At 37.4% G+C, this 18,456-nt stretch overlaps 1 protein-coding gene across 1 annotated transcript in view; it reads left to right on the forward strand.

The window, feature by feature from the left end:
• Positions 1–18,456, forward strand: part of KCNH8 (potassium voltage-gated channel subfamily H member 8) — a 272,237-nt gene that overhangs the window by 174,899 nt on the left and 78,882 nt on the right. Inside the window, exons 7-8 of the mRNA XM_082392854.1 lie at positions 7,314–7,511; positions 18,133–18,332. Of these exons, the coding sequence (XP_082248980.1) occupies positions 7,314–7,511; positions 18,133–18,332 (398 nt within the window). The remainder of the gene's footprint in view (positions 1–7,313; positions 7,512–18,132; positions 18,333–18,456) is intronic.

An 18,456-nucleotide genomic window follows, 5' to 3' on the forward strand; every position in this document is an offset into this window, starting at 1 on the left:
TCGGTATATACATATTAATTGCATCTGGTCTAATGTGTCATTTAAGGCCAATGTTTTCTTATTGATTTTCTTTCTGGATGATCTCTCCTTCAATGTAAGTTGGGTGTTAAAGTCCCCTACTATTAGTGTATTACTGTCAATTTCTCCTTTTTAAGTCTGTTAATATTTGCATTATGTATTTAGGTGCTCTGATGTTGGATACATATATGTTTATAATTGTTATATTTTCTTGCATTGAGCCCTTGATCATTATGCAATGTCCTTCTTTGTCTCTTGCTACAGTCTTTGTTTTAAAGTCTATTGTATCTGATATAAATATTGCTACCCTGGGTTTCTTTTCATTTCCATTTGCAAGGAATACCTTTTTCCATCCTCTCACTTTCAGTCTGTGTGTGTCTTTAGATCTGAAATGAGTCTCTTGTAGACAGCATATACATGGGTCTTGTTTTGTATCCATTCAGCCACTCTATGTCTTGTGATTGGAAGATTTAGTCCATTCACATATAAAATAATTGTTGATATTTACGTTCTTGTTGTCATTGTGTTAATTGTTTGCAGTTGTTTTTGTAGCTCTTTTTTGTTCCTTGCTTCTTCTTTTGCTCTCTTTCCTTGTGATTTGATGACTGTATCTTGTGTTATGTTTGGATTACTTTCTCTTTTTTGTGAATGTATCTATTATAGATTTTTGGCTTGTGGTTACCATAAAGTTCATATGTAACAACCTGTGTATATATATGATTATTTTAATAATAATGATCTCTTAATTTAAAAGCATTTTGACAACCCTACATTTACTCCCCACCTCCATGTTTATAATTTTTGACATCATATTTTGTATCTTTTTGTTTTGTGTGTCCTTTGCTACTTATTGTAGATATAGATGACTTTTAGTACCTTTGTTTTTAACCTTCCTACTAGCTTCATGCATGGTTGATTTTTTTACCTTTATTTTATATTTGCCTTTACCAGTGAGATTTTCCTTATAATTTTCGTATTTCTAGTTGTGGCCTTTTCTTTTTTTCTTAGAGAGGTCTTTTAATAATTCTTGTAAAGCTGGTTTGGTGGTGCTGAACTCCTTTAGCTTTTGTTTGTCATAAAACTCTTTATCTCGCCATCGAATCTGAATGAAAGCTTGTGGGGTAGAGTATTTTTGGTTGTGGATTTTTCCCTTTCATCACTTTAAATATAGCATGCCACACCTTTCTAGCCTGCAGTTTCTGCTGAAAAGTCAGCTGATTGCATTATGGGAGTTCCCTTGTATGTAACAGTTGCTGCTTTTAATATTCACTCTTTATCTTTATTTTTTGCCATTTTAATTGCAGTGTACTATGGTGTGGTCATCTTTGGGTTGGTCCTGTTTGGGACTCTGTATTCTTCCTGGAACTGGATTTCCTTTCCCAGGTTAGGGTAGTTTTCAGCTATTATGACTGCAAGTATGTTTTCTGCTTTTTTCTCTCTCTCTTTTCCTTCTGGGACCCCTACAATGCAAATGTTAGTGTGCTTGAAGTTGCCCCAGATGTCTCTTAAACAGTCCTCTTTCTTTTCATTCTTTTTTTTTTCTTATTTTCTCTTCTGTTTCAGTGATTTCCACTACTCTGTCTTCCAGCTTTCTGATCCATTCCTCTGTATCATTTAATCTACTGTTGATTCCTTCTAGTATATTTTTTCTTTCAATTATCATATTCTTCATCTCTTTGGTTCTTCTTTATATTTTCTAACTCTTTACTATAAATTTTTAACTTCTCACTCTGTTCATCCAATCTTCTCCCACGTTCTTTGAACATCTTAATAATTATTACCTTCAACTCTTCATCAGGTAGACTCCTTGTCTCACTTAGTTCTTCTGATGTTTTATCTTGTTCCTTCATTTGGAACATATTCCTCTTTTGTCTCATTTTGCCTAATTTGCTGTTTTTATTTCTATGTATTTGGTAGGTTGGTTACTTTTCCTGGCCTTGGGGAGGTGGCCTTTCGCAGGAAATGTCCTATGCATCCCAGCAGCACATTCCCCTCTGGTCACCAGAGCTATATGCTCTTGGGGTGCCCCTGTATGGGTTGTGCGAGTCCTTTTCTTCTGGCAGGTTCACTACTGTGGGTGGTCTGGTAGGTGTGGCTGGCCCTCAGTCTGGTTGTTTGCCTTTTGTGGAGGTTGCTGGCTACTGGTGGGTGGGGCCAGGTCCCAGAGTGGTTGCAGGCTCAAGGGGTCTTAAGGCAGCCAGCCTGCTGGTAGGTGAGACTGTGTCCCCGCCAGGCTAGTTGCTTGGCCTGAGGTGTCCCAGTACCCGTGTTGACAGGCTGGTGGTTGGGGCTGGGTCCCAACACTAATAAGCTAGAGGGAGGATTCCAAAGTGGTGCTTTGCCAGCAACAGCATCCTTGTGGTAGAACGAGTTCCCCAGAATGTCTGCCTCCAGCGTCTTTGACCCCAGGTTGAGCTCCAAGATCAGCAGGTGGTGTGACCCAGACGCCTTTCAAATGACTACTTCTGCACTGGGTCCCGGAATGTGTGAGAATTTGTGTGTGCCCTTTAAGAGTGGAGTCTCTATTTCCCACAGCCCTCTGGCTTTCCTGAAAGTAAGCCCCACTGTCCTTCAAAGCCAAATGTTCTGGATGCTCATCTTCCCAGTGCAGGATCCCCAGGCTGGGGAGCCTGAGGTGGGACTCTGACCCTTCACTCCTTGGGGAGAACCTCTGAAATTGTAATTATCCTCCCGTTTGTGGGTCACCCATCTGTGGGTATGGGTCTTGACTATACCCCATCTCCACCCTTCCTACCCATCTCATTGTGGTTCCTTCTTTACATCTTGAGTTATAGAAGATCTTTTCTTCTAGTCTTCTGCACTTTTGCATCAAAGTTGCTCTGTAAGTATTTGTCATTTTGGTGTGCCCGTGTAAGGAAGTGACCTCAGGATCTTCCTAATCTGCCATCTTGGCCACACCCTCCCATAGGCTTTCCTTAAATAACATGCTTCTATTCCTTTCATTAAAGCTAAAATATCGTTAATTTACCAAATACTCATATAAACTGAACTTTTCAGGAACACATCTATTGTATAAAGCAGGTCACACCTGTACAAACTGTGAATGTAGACATATGCACCATAAAAGTAAGTATATTACTGTATGAAACCTAGATTAAAATAAAAAGAAACTCCTGTTTAGAGTTAAAAGTATGTAATTAAGCAAAATACTGGTTAAGTATGCAATGAAAAGTACATGGATTGAATTATCATGCTTAATTATAGGCTCTTCTGGGCATGGTCATTAAGAGTGATTCTATCTTTGAAATTGATATTTATTTCACAAATCTCCTCTGTTTTATTCATCTAATCTATTTTGGTGATGACAGGATTATTTTATGATATGCTTTGTTTTTATCAGATGGCAGTGTATCCAGTATATTTAGATTCTACTTCATTTTGTGTATGCTTTTTTCTTCAAAATTTAGGGGAAAAAAATTGAGCAAAAACAGACAGACTGTTCTAGGACATCCCTTTAGAGATGAGTTTCTCTAGATTAAAAAAAGATTGGCTTCCAAATTGGTTAAATTGCTTCTTCTGTACAGTACAGTGACATGCTGTCTTGTTACAGTGGAACATGTGCTCTCATTTCGGACGAGCTGTTCTGTGAAGAAGTTTTATTTAGCCCCCAGAGCCCATCCCCGGATTTGTGGGTGTTACCTCCTTTCCGTGTTACCAAGTTTTTTTTATCATCATTATTGCTTGTGCTCCAATAGCTGCAACACAGTTTAGTAACATCCCTTCTTAAAAAACAAGATGCTTCTGAAAATAGACAGAACAGTTGGCTAGACAGAAAAGATATATCAACAAAAGTAGGTCTGCTGTTTGTCTGTGTTTTGCTCCCTAAATCGCTTCTGAGACAGTTTCACACATATGTAAATGAACAGGAATTGAGTGAGAGTATAATCTAATATAATCTTTATGACCTATCACAAAATTTTATCCTATTTTATTAAGAAAATCAAATTCTATGAAAACTGATTTGGTTCGGAGAATTTTTAAATGTTTCACTTTTGTTCCAATTAAGGAATTTAATCAAAGGTTTTGGCTGGGTTTGTTTGGTTTTATTTTTCTAATGAGAAAACTTGAGGTTCTGTAAGCAAAGGCACACTTTAATTCAATTCAAAATCAGTAGATGGGTCCAGTTTTTTATTCATGACCTGATTGTATAGCTGATTCAGCTGAGAGGATGCAGTGGCTTTATTGTGTGTGATGTTGTTTTTCTCATTCCTCTGTGCATCAAATAAAAAAATTAGTCATGCAATATTTACTCTCTGGGCAAAATAACATTTTTCAGCTGCTCAGACTTCCCAAAAATTAGTGGGAATGACCAACATGGAACAAAGGGGCAAACCCCTCTAATCACTTCATTTTTGAGCAGAAACATGACATCCCTTTCAGAGCACTGCTTGGAAGGCACTTGAGAAATAGCCAACCCACCAGCCATTCAACATCTTGTGGTTGGCTGTACTTGACAACGCTTGGGTCAAATGCCTGTAAGAGCACTCTTCTGCAGAAATAAGCATCCTGAGTGCAATGATATATTCAGATGTCATCTCTGCTTCCTGATTTTACTTGTCTTGACTCTCCCCCTACGGTGCATATAAATACACCAGTAATATTTTTTAAATGCACATGTGTTTTGCTTTTGTGATATTTCTTTAATTAATCTTGGATAAGCTGTCTTTATGTCTAAATCTTTTTCCATACAGGATTAAACCAGGTTTTACCAAATCATGCTTTATCACTTCCTCCTTCCCTTCACTTAAAATTCTAGAGCAGAACTCTTTAATCTGGGCCCTTGGACCCGGCCTGTAGGAAAAGGCCATGAACCACCTGAAAATGTACACAAAATTGTGTGCGTGTCTCCATGTGTGCTTTGTCCTGGGAAAAAGAGCATGTCTTTCTTCAGGTTCACAAATGGGTGTATAACTCCCCCAGTTTTAAGAACTACTGTCACCTAGATTTCCTCCCTGTCATTTCTATTAGTTAAGAAATGCTCAGTTCTATCAGATGACACCCCTGGGTTCTACTGAGTACACATAGTCACCACCTTCCTTTTCCATTATGACTCACTCCTGATCTCATATTTTCTCTTACTTTCTGAATTTTGTACTTTCTCTGTTCCAATTTAAGTAACATGAGAAAGAGAGAGAAAAGAGATATTATATACTAATATAATATTTGCCACTAACAGGGGTTGGCATTTCTTCATGTGGCATCTCATTTAATCCCACTGCAACTGTACAAGTTTGATAGTGTCCCTGTTTTTACAAATGAGAAAATGAAGCTCAAAGAAGTTAGTGATTCCCACAGATGGAAGGAAGAGTCCAGATTTAATGGAAGAGTCCAGATTTAAATCTATGTTTGAATGTGGAGTTTATTCCTTCACGAAGCCTTTCCAGACAGAATAAATGGTCATAGCTTACTAATGGTGTCAGCTTTCATAATGTGTAATTTTCACTTTATTATTATTCTCCATCATCAAAAAATACATTCATTATACTTTGTGCAGAAATCTAGTACAAATTTATAAATGCTCATGTGTTGCTATATTGCATCAGTGTTGTCATATTATTGCAGAGGGCAAGAACAATTTATATGTTCATTAATTCTTTCATTTTTAGAAATAATATTTACTAAACTCTACTATTGTTAGGGACTTTGCTAAGTTCTGGAATAATGGTTCTAAGTTCTATCTTCACATCAGATTCTACTGGAGAACTTTTTAAAAATACCAGTACCTGAACTCGGAACCAGAAATTTTGATTCACTACATGGAGGTGGCACTTGGACAGTGTATTTTTAAAATGCTTTCCCCAGCTGTAGTCAGCACTGAGAACTATTGTTCTAGAGGGTGACTTTGCAGAGTCAAGGGACTTTGGTCCCCTAGATCTGCAGCATCAGCATCACATGGGAACCTATTGCAAAGGCAAATTCTCAGCCCTTCTCCCCAACCTTCCCATGTGTTGTACCAGAAACTCAAGGGATAGGACCTGGCTGTCTCTAACAAGCTCTCTAGATATTTCAGAGGCAAGCTAATGGTTGAGAAACACTTCTCTAGAGACAAGATAAATAAGACAGAGTACTTGCCCCTGAGCATTTCTGTTTGATCTCAAGGAACCCAGTTGTTTCAAATCTGCATTTTAATTACCTAGCACAGTTCCATAGTCTATAACTTTAGTTGATAAAGACAGCATTATTACTACTTAAACAATGTAATGACTTTCCATCTCTTCTTGGGCAGCCATTAAATGAAGTGTTAATAAGGAAATAGTGGTCAATGACCAACATCCCTTAACAAAAGTCTCATGGACCTTATGGGTTGAGCTGAATTGCCATAGTGTTTCATAACACACACACACACACACATAGAATTTTTAAATATAAAATTTTAAAGAAAGAATATTTCCAGTAAAGGATTTTAAAGTGGTCTTTGTGTTGTGTTTTCATTGTATTATTATTAATATTATACTTGCTATTTCCCATCTTTATTAACATAGCTTTATTACAGCTTTATGATAGTATAATTGACATACAATAAAATGCACATACTTGAAGCATTTAATTAGATAAGTTTTGACACATGTATACACCAGTATCGTGAAACAGTTGTAGGGGGGCACCCAATTCCATTATAGGAACCTCGTAGTTGTGCAGTTTTCCCCCACCACCCCCAAACAGCAGAATGAGGTTGTAGAGAAGGCTTCCTGAGGAAAACATGAGCTAAGACCTATAAGGCAACTGATATCAGGTCAGGTGGATAAAATAAGGAAAGTTTGTACAGGATAGAAATAAAGCCCATCAAAAAAAAAAAAAAAAAAGAAATAAAGCCCATCTTGCCTATATGAAGTCTAGATTCTTGTGTTGGTTGCTGTTTACTATCATGTAGGGTTGAAAAATACCTACTCAACCCCTTTGTTTCTTAAAATTCCAATTAAGAAATAAGCTTAACAGCTAGTGAAGTATACAACACTGTTACCGAGAGTAGAAATCCCAGGTTCTGTCACTGCAGGTAGTTCTTGCATTAGAGTAACCTGTTCATCTTTGACCACCAATCCACTCTTGAATGCATATTTCTCTGCTGCGTGTATTATAAAAAACAGTTGCATGAAAGTGATGCTTTTGCTTTCAGAACCATGGAATCTAATTCCTTGCCTTTAACTTCCTTCTAACTTTCTTCTTTCTCCTGAGCAACTTCGTGCATCCTTAAATGTTCATTCATCATTATGCCCAGGTGCTAATACTGAGACTTTATTTTGGGGGCTTAAATGCTCATTTTTTTTCCATTGCAGGTTGGCTTCATGAGTTGGGAAAGAGACTGGAATCTCCATACTATGGTAACAATACTTTGGGGGGCCCGTCGATCCGAAGTGCCTATATTGCCGCTCTGTACTTCACACTCAGCAGCCTCACCAGCGTTGGGTTTGGGAATGTCTCTGCTAATACAGATGCAGAAAAGATCTTTTCCATCTGCACCATGCTGATTGGTGGTAAGGAATATTCTTCCTTTAGACCAAGAGAAGGAACAAGTGTCTGCCAAACGGTTGCTGTTATGTTCCCTCTGTCCTAAAACCCAATACAGGGTAGATTGGTTTACACTGGAAGAGTCTAAAAGCACTAATTAGGAAATCAGTGACCAACAGTTATATATACATGTAGCTTAGCAATGAAAGTCTGTGATGTCAAGAATTCCATGTTCTGACAGATGAAGAAATAACCATTTACCTGATGGTTGATTTTATATATATATATATATATATATATATATATATATATATATATATATATGTTTTTAATAGAAGTACTGTTGATTTACAATTTTGTGTTAGTTTCAGGTGTACAGCACAGTGATTCAGTTATACATATACTTTTCCAGATTTGTTCCCTTATAGTTTATTACCGAATATTGATTATAGTTCCCAGTGCTATACAGTAGGTCCTTGTTGGTTATCTATCTTATATGTAGTGGTGTGTATATGTATCTGATGGTTGATTTTGAAAGGTCAGGCACTCTGCTTCCTAACATGCTGTTTACCTTTAGTGTTTGTGAGTTACATGAGTCTGAATCACAAGTATACATTTGAAATGCCATTTTATAGCTCCAAACAGGTGAGTGTTATCAAATTTTATTAATACTACTATAGTAAATTAAGGATGTTTGATAGATAACTTAGTTAAAACAAAAGCAACAAACACCAATGCAATAATAATAAATATTTAACCTTTATTAATTGTGGTTATGTTCCATTCTCTGTGCTGAATGCTTCAGTACAATACCTCAAGCAATTCTGAAGGCAAATCTATGGGTTCAGCACCATTATTATCCCATTTAACAAATAGAGAAGTTATTATGCTATTACGTCTGAGCTTCAAACCCAGCGTCTGTACTCCGCTTTGTATTGCTGGGGTTTGGACTCCGCAAGTCTTATTCATCTTTGCCAGCTGCCATCAGTCACTTCTCCCAATAGGGGGCGCCAGAGGGAGACTGGAGGCAGGAGGAGGGGAGAAGGAACTTCCGGGTTCTGATGGGTGCAGTGTACCTTGAGTGGCAGGCCATCTCAGACAGCTGCAAGTGGTTCCAGCCTTCAGCCTCTTCAGGCACTTTCAGAAGCAGCCTCATTGGGCTTTCTCAGAGATACCAGCACCTGCTGGAGGTACCCCTGCATCCAAAGTCAGAGCCCTGACTCCTCGTGGCTCCCATAGCTTCTCCTCTGGGCTCCTCGCTGCTGATAACCCCACTCTTCTCTTTGTTCATCCAGCTCCAAGGGCAGAAGCTCCTTCCTGCAGCTGTCACACTCACGTTACCTCTATCTAGACTCCCCTTCTGATCATTCAACACTCCAACATCAGGGAAAACAGTTCTTTATAGTAAATTCCCCCAGATGAAATATTTAGTTTCATTTCTCTTTTCTGAACCTCCTAACTGACAGGATTGATGTCTTTATTACCCACATTTTTCAGACGACAAATCTAAACCTTGCAGAAATAAAGTAAAATTTTCAATGCCATACAACCAGTAAGTAAAGAGGCAAGTTTGGAACCCAGGTGATTACTTACTTCTGTCATTAAATACATAAATGGAAACATGTTGAATTATAAAGCTGTTCTCATGGAGATGTGGGTGTCTACCTGGATTGAGTAAATATTCCTAAGCCAGAGTTCTATGAGTACTTTGTGCCCCACCGTATTCCCTCAAAAGCTTGTTATGTCATGTTCTCTTTTTTTTAATTTAATTTTTGTTCTATATTAGAGTATAGGTGATTTACAATGTTGTGTTAGTTGCAGATGTACAGCTAACTGATTCAGTTATACATCTACATATATCCATTCTTTTTCAGATTCTTTCCCCATATAGGTTATTACAGAATATTGAGTAGAGCTCCCTGTGCTATACCGCAGGTCCTTGTTGATTATCTATTTTATATATAGTAGTGTGTGTATGTTAATTAAGATTATCATGTTCTCTTAATGACCTTAGTCCCAGATATCACTTTGAGGTTTGAACCTTATTATAGAAGATGGTTTCTACCAACTTCCTTGCATAGATGTGAATTGATTATGTGGGACTTCAAGCAATGAGTCATCCAGCCTACCATGAAACCAGAGCAGCATAAAGGCAATCTTTCCCTCGAGGAGTTTAGGATCACCTTGGAAGAAATATGTGGAAAGAGTTTTAACAATACCAGGCAGTAAATGCTAAGTGCCAAATCAGTTAGGAAATTGAGAAGCAGTGAGAAATGGGGCCAGGGATTGGGAGAATTTCTTGGAAAGGCAGAGTTGCTGAGGTAGCATGCTGGGACTGCAGCACTTGGAAGAGGGTTTTGGCTGATGTAGAGCAGTAACAGCCTAGGGAGCAGAGAACAGGAATTCTCGTTTTCTAAAGAGCTGCAATGTGCCAATCCCGTGGTGGTGATTTTATACCCAGTATTATGGCTTATATAATTGCTGCTCTCCTTGATGGCCCATCTTTCAGCCTAGCAGAATGACAGGCATTTTGCAAACAGACACAGTCTATATTTATTTAATATTTGCCCATGTTTCTTCTACTCCTGATGGAAATTTTTGGAAATGCTCAAATGCTCAAGGCTTAACCTACTAATTTGACATTGGAAGAATATGTTAGCTAATTGAGCTTATTTCCTGTTGATTCACTAACTATAGTGTAAGTGGTCCTGAATCAGAAATTGTTAAGGATATTATTATTCCCTGCTATTCATTGTGAGTAGAAGCTAAGCTGGTCACAAAGCCAAAAGATATGGGAAATAATCAGATAATGCCACTTTATCACTTGGTAAATATTTATTGAGCAAATTATCCTGTTGCAAAACCAGCACTCATTTGGAAATGGCATTAAAGCATTTAGGTGACTTGAGCAGCACTTAGGAAACCATTGGTTTTGAATGGCAAATGTCATCTGAGTAACGCAGATTTATTAATTAAAGCTTCACGAATCTGTGTCTGTGGGAAATAACTCTATTATTGTGACAATTACCCTAGGCTAAGAGAAATGATGCCTTCATTTTAATATTTCCTAGTTAATAAATTACTGGCATAATTTTGAGAACTAATCATAAGAGCTCACAATATTGAACACTTTGTTCATTTAATTCTCGTAACTCCATGAATTAGAGGTTATTAACACCCCAATTTAGATGTAAGGCAGCAGAAGTTTAGTGAGTTTAAATGCCCGGATTCACTAAGACCTAGAAAACTTTTTGTAAAATATCCATTTCATTATATACTGCAAATTGACTTTATTTTTTAATTTCTATAAATGTATACAAATAATTTATTTTTTTAATTTAAAGTATGTATTACCATGGAATCAACGCTAAGTTATCTTATCAGGAATCCCCACACAAGGCTGATGAAATTGCTAATGACAGGGATGCAATATTTACTACAAAAGCAGGCAGGAGTGGTATTAAATGTTGCAGGTGAGTGTAAGAACCCCAGATAATTATCCAGGGCAGAGGGGCTCACAAGCTGAGTGAGGAGGAGGAGGGGGAAGGGAATGCTTCCACGTGAGCATCTGTAATTAATGAGTGTGCACACCACTGATTTATGGGAAACATATTTAAAACTATCAAAGAGATTAAGCAAAAGTAATGAAAAAAAAATCCATACCTAGATAAATCTGTATAAACTTTGAGAATACCCAAAACAAAGAAGGAATCCTAAAAACTTCAAACAACTATTAGAATTAATAAGTGAATTTAGTAAGGCTGATGGATATAAAGTCAATATGCAAAAATCAATTGTATTTCTATATATTAGTAACAAACAATTAAACAATATAATATTTTAAAAATTATAAAAACATCAAATACACAGGAATAAATGTTTTAAAATGTGCAACACTGGGACTTCCCTGGCAGTCCGGTGGTTAAGACTTTACCTTCCAATGCAGGGGGTGCAGGTTCAATCCCTAGTTGGGGAGCTAAGATCCCACATGCCTTGCAGCCAAAAAACCAAAACATAAAACAGAAGCAATATTGTAACAAATTCAATAAAGACTTAAAAAAAAATGGTCCACATCAAAAAAAATTTTTTTAATGTGCAATACTATTATACAGAAAAGTATAAAACATTAGAAAATTTACAAATAGTTTAAAATAATGGAAGGATATACAATGGTGATGGTTTTAAGACTTAGTATTGTAAACATACCAGTTTTATTCAAATTAACCTAAAGAGTCAATGCAGTCTCAATTTAAAAAACCCAGTAGATATGTGTTTGCCTGTATATATATGCCTGTTTGAAAATTGGCACGATGTTTCTAAAAATTAGAGGAACAGCAGAACTAAAATGATTGTAAGCAAGCATAAAGAAGAACAAAATTGGAATATTTATGCTGCAGGTATCATGATGCGTAATAAAGTCACAGTCATTAAGAAAGTATGGTTTTGGCTCAGGAATAGATAAATAGGCCAATGGAATTGAAGCGCGTGCAAAAACCTGCCCATAAACATATGGTCACTTTATTTATGACACTGGTGATACTGTAACACAAGGGGGAGAAGATGATACTTTCAATAAGCATTGCTGAGTCAAATATATATAAATATACATGTTGAAAAACAACCTTGACCCCTCTTAAAACTAAGTTGAAATTAATTCCAGATGGATTTTGATCTAATTGTGTAAGGGAAAACAATAAAGCTTCTAAAAGCTAACATAAGAAAGTATTTTCATGACCTTGGGTTTGGCAAAGATTTCTTAAGCATGACTCAAAAAGCCCTATCCATAAAGGAAAGATTGATAAATTGAACTTCAGAACTTCTGTTTATCAAAAGACATTATTAAGAACGTGAAGCAGCAAGCCAAAGGATAGAAGATATTTGCAAACATGTATCTGACAAAAGACTCTTATCTATTATATATAAAGAACTCTAACAAATCACTAAGAGCAGAGAACTAAAAAACGCATTAAAATTTTTAAAAAGCACTTCAAAAATAGATTTTCTGGGCTTCCCTGGTGGCACAGTGGTTAAGAATCCGCCTGCCAATGCAGGGGACACGGGTTCGAGCCCTGGTCCAGGAAGATCCCACATGCCGCGGAGCAACTGGGCCTGTGTGCCACAACTACTGAGCCTGCGCTCTAGGGCCCGTGAGCCACAACTACTGAAGCCCGTGCATCTAGAGCCCGTGCTCCGCAACAAGAGAAGCCACCGCAGTGGGAAGCCCGCGCACTGCAACAAAGAGTAGCCCCACTCGCTGCAACTAGAGAAAGCCCGCACGCAGCAACAAAGACCCAACGCAGCCAAAAGTAATAAACAAATAAAGTACAAAAAAAAAAAATAGATTTTCTTACTTGAATAGATGATAAACATATAAAAAAAAAAGATGCTCAACATCATTCATGTAGGATATGCAAATTAAGATCAAAATTAGATAACATTTGCATTCACCAGAATGGTATATGAAAAACACTAATAACCCTAAGTGTTTGAGAGGATAAAGAACATCTTGACTTCTCCTATACTGTTGATGTGAGTGTCAGTTGGTACAAGAGTCTTGTCAGTATTTACCAAGTTTGAACATATCTGTATTCTGTGCCTCAACAATTCCATTTGTGAGTGTATATCCAACAAAAAATCACATATATTCACATCGAAAGACATAACGTGGAAGCATTACTGCAAAAGTTTCAAAGTGGAAATGCTCACTAATAGGAGAATAAATAAGTAAATTATGAAATAATTATTCAATAAAGTACCATACAGTAATGAGAATGAATGAACTGTTATGTTACCACATGGATAAATCTTACAAACTCAATGCTGAGCAGAGAAGACAGACACAAATAAGTACGCACTGTATGATTTTGTTTAAAGAAGGTTCAAAAGTAGGCAAAAGTTATTGATTGCAGTATAACTCATAGCTGCAGTTACCTTTGGTGAGGGTGCTGGTTGGTGACTGTGTGGGACACCAGGGAGCCCTGGGTGCTGATAATATCACGTTTATTCATCTGGAGGTGATTCCATGGATCTGTTCACTTTGAGAAATGAACTATACATTTACTATTTGTGTAATCTTCTCAATGTGTGTCTTTGATACTAATTTTAGTTTGTAAAATGATAATAGATGAGCTAAAAATAATAATATAACTATCAGGTGTGGGATGAGAAAGTGAATAGCAGTGAGCTGAGTTCTCACTTTTCATGTCAAGTTGCTTTTTAGGTTTTGTCTTAATATGATAAGTTAAGCAGTAGAAGTGATATCTCATGATCTAAAATATTGGTGATAATCAGAAGAAGACCTAAAAGAAATAATTTTGAAAGTTTGCCTTTGGAGAGTGGGATGGGGATGATGGGAAGGGCTTGGGACTGAACTGTTCCTAAATTTTCCAAGCTACTTGCTTATGATTATAAAACTTTTTAAAGAAATTATCAAACTGCCAGAGGTTCATTTTGGTTCCATAAATATTTATGGCACACTAAAATTATGCCAGGCACTGTGCTAGATGCTAGGGAAACAAAGATGACTAAGATATGATGCTTTCCTTCGAGGAGTTCACAGTTGAGTAATGGAAATAGGTACTCAGGCAGATGATGTTCTTTCTTTTTCCATTTTAACTTTTCCTATTATAATGCACATTTCGAAAGAACTGGAAAATCTACATAAAAATAAAATTACATATAATCCCATCACCAAAGGATATTCTTTTCAGTCTTTTCATACATTTATTCCCCTATTTTCTAAGAGATTTATATCAACTACACATATCATTTTTGTCACCAAACAAAATATATTGAGAACATTTTCCCATGTCTTTTAAAATTCCTCTTTCATATTTATTAATGGCTGCCTGATGACTGAGCCCCAAGTGTTGGGACCATCACCTCAGCCTCAGAGGTTAGATATAGCTTTCTAGTGAAGAGGACTCATCACTCAGGACATGTCCAGTTTAAATGAGGCATTGTTGCCATGGAAGAGGTAGAGTGAAACTCTTAACAGCCAAGGCTTTCCTTGGGTCCTCTTATCCTATAAATACTACCCTGACGTGATTTTTTGGACCCACAAATTCGCTGTTTTTAAGGTGTCTTTACACTGCCGTTTCAAGTCATCATTTAGGAAATTGTTCTCACTCTCTGTTCTCCCTGCCATCTGCCACTCACAACCCAGTGTACTTATAGCAAGGACTGGAAAATTCCAGGGCGATAAGTCGGTGAGAAAGAAGAGGAGGGCAGCTAAGGTTACCCAGAGCCTGAGCTCTGGTCTCCATTTATAGCAGGAGAGCACAGTTCCCCTGTAGACTCTGAAGGCACTGCAAAGTAGTTGACTAAAGAAATCAGAAATGATGATCTCAGGACAGCAAGGTTGCCCAAAATCCAAAGAAAGAAGTGGTGGGGAGGGAGAGAGAGAGAGAGGAGAAGGAAGGAGGAGGGAAAAAGGGGGGGAAGGAAAGGAAAGAGAAAGAAAAGAGGGAAAGAGAAAGCCAGGCAACCTATAAGAATGCATTTTCATTTGAAGTCTGTTTACTTTCATGTCAGATCCTGAGTGTTGAGCCTCCTCTGAAAACCTGATATTCACATGATCTTTTACAAAATGCATTCTATACAAAACTCCTCCGCAAAGAAAAAGAACCTCCCACAGACTCAGCAGCAGGCCTAGCATGCTACTTTAAGAATTATATACATCAAATTTCCTAGGAATAAAAAGGAAAAGTGAAGGATAATTTCCAGACTGACCTGGATATAGAAGTTCTTCAGTCAAAATTTCATAGTAGATGGAATGATTTGGTCTGACAGTCACAAACACTCTTCGCCAGTGTGAAAATGATAGCCAGTGACAGAGAGGCAATAATAACTTTGGAAAACTGAAAAACTACGAGAGCTAGCGTTGTATTTTTTGAACTACTTAAATTAGAAGTATTTTCCTATGCTGAAATGAGACTTTGAAATTATGATGACTCAGACATAGACTAGGGCTTTCCAACAACACTTATGAATGCTACAATGAATCCAGTAATTCATTTTATTGATAATGTACAATTAGGACGCTAAGTGATCTGAACATATTACTTCTCTTACCTTAAGTGCTTTACAGGCATTATAATTAAGCAAAGTTAAAATCATACACATAATTAAGGAAAGCAGTGTTAAAATAAATGAAATAAAATTGTTCTCAGTACTCAGTTTAATCGCCATAAATGATTATTACTACGTACTTTCTACAGATGGTGAGGCTTCCAAACACTGAGCCCATAAGTATATTAACAGAGCCTGAAATCGGTGTTTAATTCCTTCGACTTGGAGCAGAATCAGTTCTTTTCTTTGCTGAGTGTTTATCATAAATAGAGGTCTCCCCTTCCAAATAAAATATTTAAGCGGCAGAATTGTTGTGCTTCTAAAACCATACAGAAGAATGAGCCTCTACTTAGAACCTGCCAATAAGCGTTCAACATTTAGTTGTTAAGCAATATACGTTTTTCTTGGGATATTTTTAACCCTTTGGAAGACATTTCATTTTTGAACACTTAGGAAGAATCTGCACCTACGTGTGCTTGCATGTAGCAGGCATTTCTTGACTATTTCTTGAATTTCCTCCATCAAGAAGTTATTTCCACAAAGAACCACTCAGTTATTTGACAGGTTGCTGGAAAACCTTAAATCTGGGTTTCTCCTGCATATTTTACACCACTGAGCATCCTGGAAATTCATAGCACTTTTCACTTTCATGGGAAAAATTAACATAAATTGAGCACCCACACACAATTAAAGGCACTTTAAAAAAGATATTTTAACTCTTTAAATCCTGAAATAACTCTATGAGTAAGGTACTGTTATGCCCATTTACATATAAGGAAACCACGCAAGGGAATTACATATCTCACCTGGTTTACAAAATTAGAAGTGGTAAAGCCAGAATTTAAATCTAGTGGTGTCTGATTCCGAAGTCCATATTTCCTCTGCAACATTATATTGCCTCCTGTATATAGACCCTAAGTTTAACCCTATTCTAGTAACTTCTCCAAAATATTGAGGCCTTCTTTATTATGGGGTGACTTTACTAGCATGGTGACCGTATTTTCCATAGAGAAATGATGATGTATAACCTGATAAAGAATTTTAACTCCAGTGTTAGATTAGGCTGAAATTAGTATGACAAAAGTTGATAATTTCTGGTAAATGTAACCGAAAGAAAGAATTCGGGTTGGGGCTATCTTGAAATATTCAGGAGGATGGATGTAACAACAGGTCGACACATTTGCACTAATTATCAATTCTGGTGCTAAGAAACTTTTAACATAGTTCCTTGGACGTTGAGATTTGGGCACAGGGACATTTATGATAGGTCTTAATAGACAAACTAGAAATTTTTAGTCTTTTTTTTTTTTTTTTAACTAAAAACTGCTGAAACCAGTGATTTCACCCAACCCCTGAGCTTCTTACCTCCTTGCCAGTCCCATGGGGATCAGGGCTGAAATCTGAATATCACAGAGAGTTGATCTGTCCGTAAGTGTGGGCACACTTGGGTCTTTCTCTTTCCCAGTTTCACAAACCCAGGTGGGTCCAAGGCTTTCTCGGGCTCCTTGCTGGTGTCTGCTAGGCCATTCCCGTTGTTTGACCAACAACTACTGCTTAGTGCAAAATCCTCACATCTTTTCTGACTTTGAGATACTTGACCACTCCCCACAGCAGGTGGCTCCTTGGGAAGTGAAGTCCATCTGCTTGCTCACTCTATGTTTTTCCAGGAGAAAATCCATCCCTAGTCCCCATCCACTCTGGAATTCTGGTGAACAAAGCCTGCTCTCTCATTACACTCTGGTGGTGCTTTTGGGAGGGGAAGACTGACCAAGAAATCTCATTGAAACAGGAGTCACATGTTCGTGTACCACCCGGCTCTTCTCAGAGAGGTGGCGAGGAATCTAAGCAGAATATCTGAATTCTTTGTTTCTTGAATGGTCTCAGGATTTCTAATATCTACGTCCCTTAAAATTAAAGTGACTAGAGAGCTGGGGTGGTGTTATCTTGTCTTCAGATTGCCCAGGAAATCCTCAATTACATTTCTAACACCTTTTTCAGTACCTTTATTAATAGAAACGTGTCATATTTAATATCCTAAAACTAATTTTAAATGATGGCTTTGGGGAAGAGACTAATATTCTCATAAAGGCTAACCAGATTTGTATTATAGACTTACTTTTGAAATGTATTTGTTATTATAATAAAAATAACTATTAAGCCCTAATTTGATAGCTTATTCTATGAAATTATTAAAACCATTTCATCATACCTACACAGTTATACCCAACGATTAAAATAATACAGATGTGAATAGAGTACAAAAATCAAAGTTTGTCATAGCCAGGATGGCGGCTAACAGATTAAGTGTGGGTCAAAGTGGTCTATTGTTCTTATTACTGAGTATTTTTAAAAGGTATTTTTACTCTGATCAAGCCACGTGGAATCGAAATGACTACATCAGGATGCACCCTGTGGCACTGCAGCTGCAGCAAAAAGCCTGTTTCAAAATAGCTGTGTCAACGTGGCCAGCTACGTGTACTCCGCTGATTCAGGATATATAGACTGTACATTTATACATAAGGAGGAAGCCCCTCCATCCTATTTTTCTCCCATTATATGCCGTGTTGTTTTCTCTAGCCTTGATGCATGCCTTGGTGTTTGGAAACGTGACGGCGATCATACAGAGGATGTATTCCAGATGGTCCCTCTATCACACTAGAACCAAGGATCTGAAGGACTTCATACGTGTCCATCACCTGCCCCAGCAGCTCAAGCAGAGGATGCTTGAATATTTCCAAACAACCTGGTCAGTCAACAATGGAATAGATTCCAATGAGGTAATGTGCATTTCTCATGTTGACATTTTCAGGCAGAAAGCACGTATTCTAAGGTAAAAGCAAAGTGCTCTAATGCAGGTCTCAAAAGGGAAATACACACCTACCACCTTCTTTATCTCTTTAT

This window comes from Balaenoptera borealis (genome assembly GCF_965194805.1).
Source record: "Balaenoptera borealis genome assembly, chromosome: 5".
Lineage (NCBI taxonomy): Eukaryota > Metazoa > Chordata > Mammalia > Artiodactyla > Balaenopteridae > Balaenoptera > Balaenoptera borealis.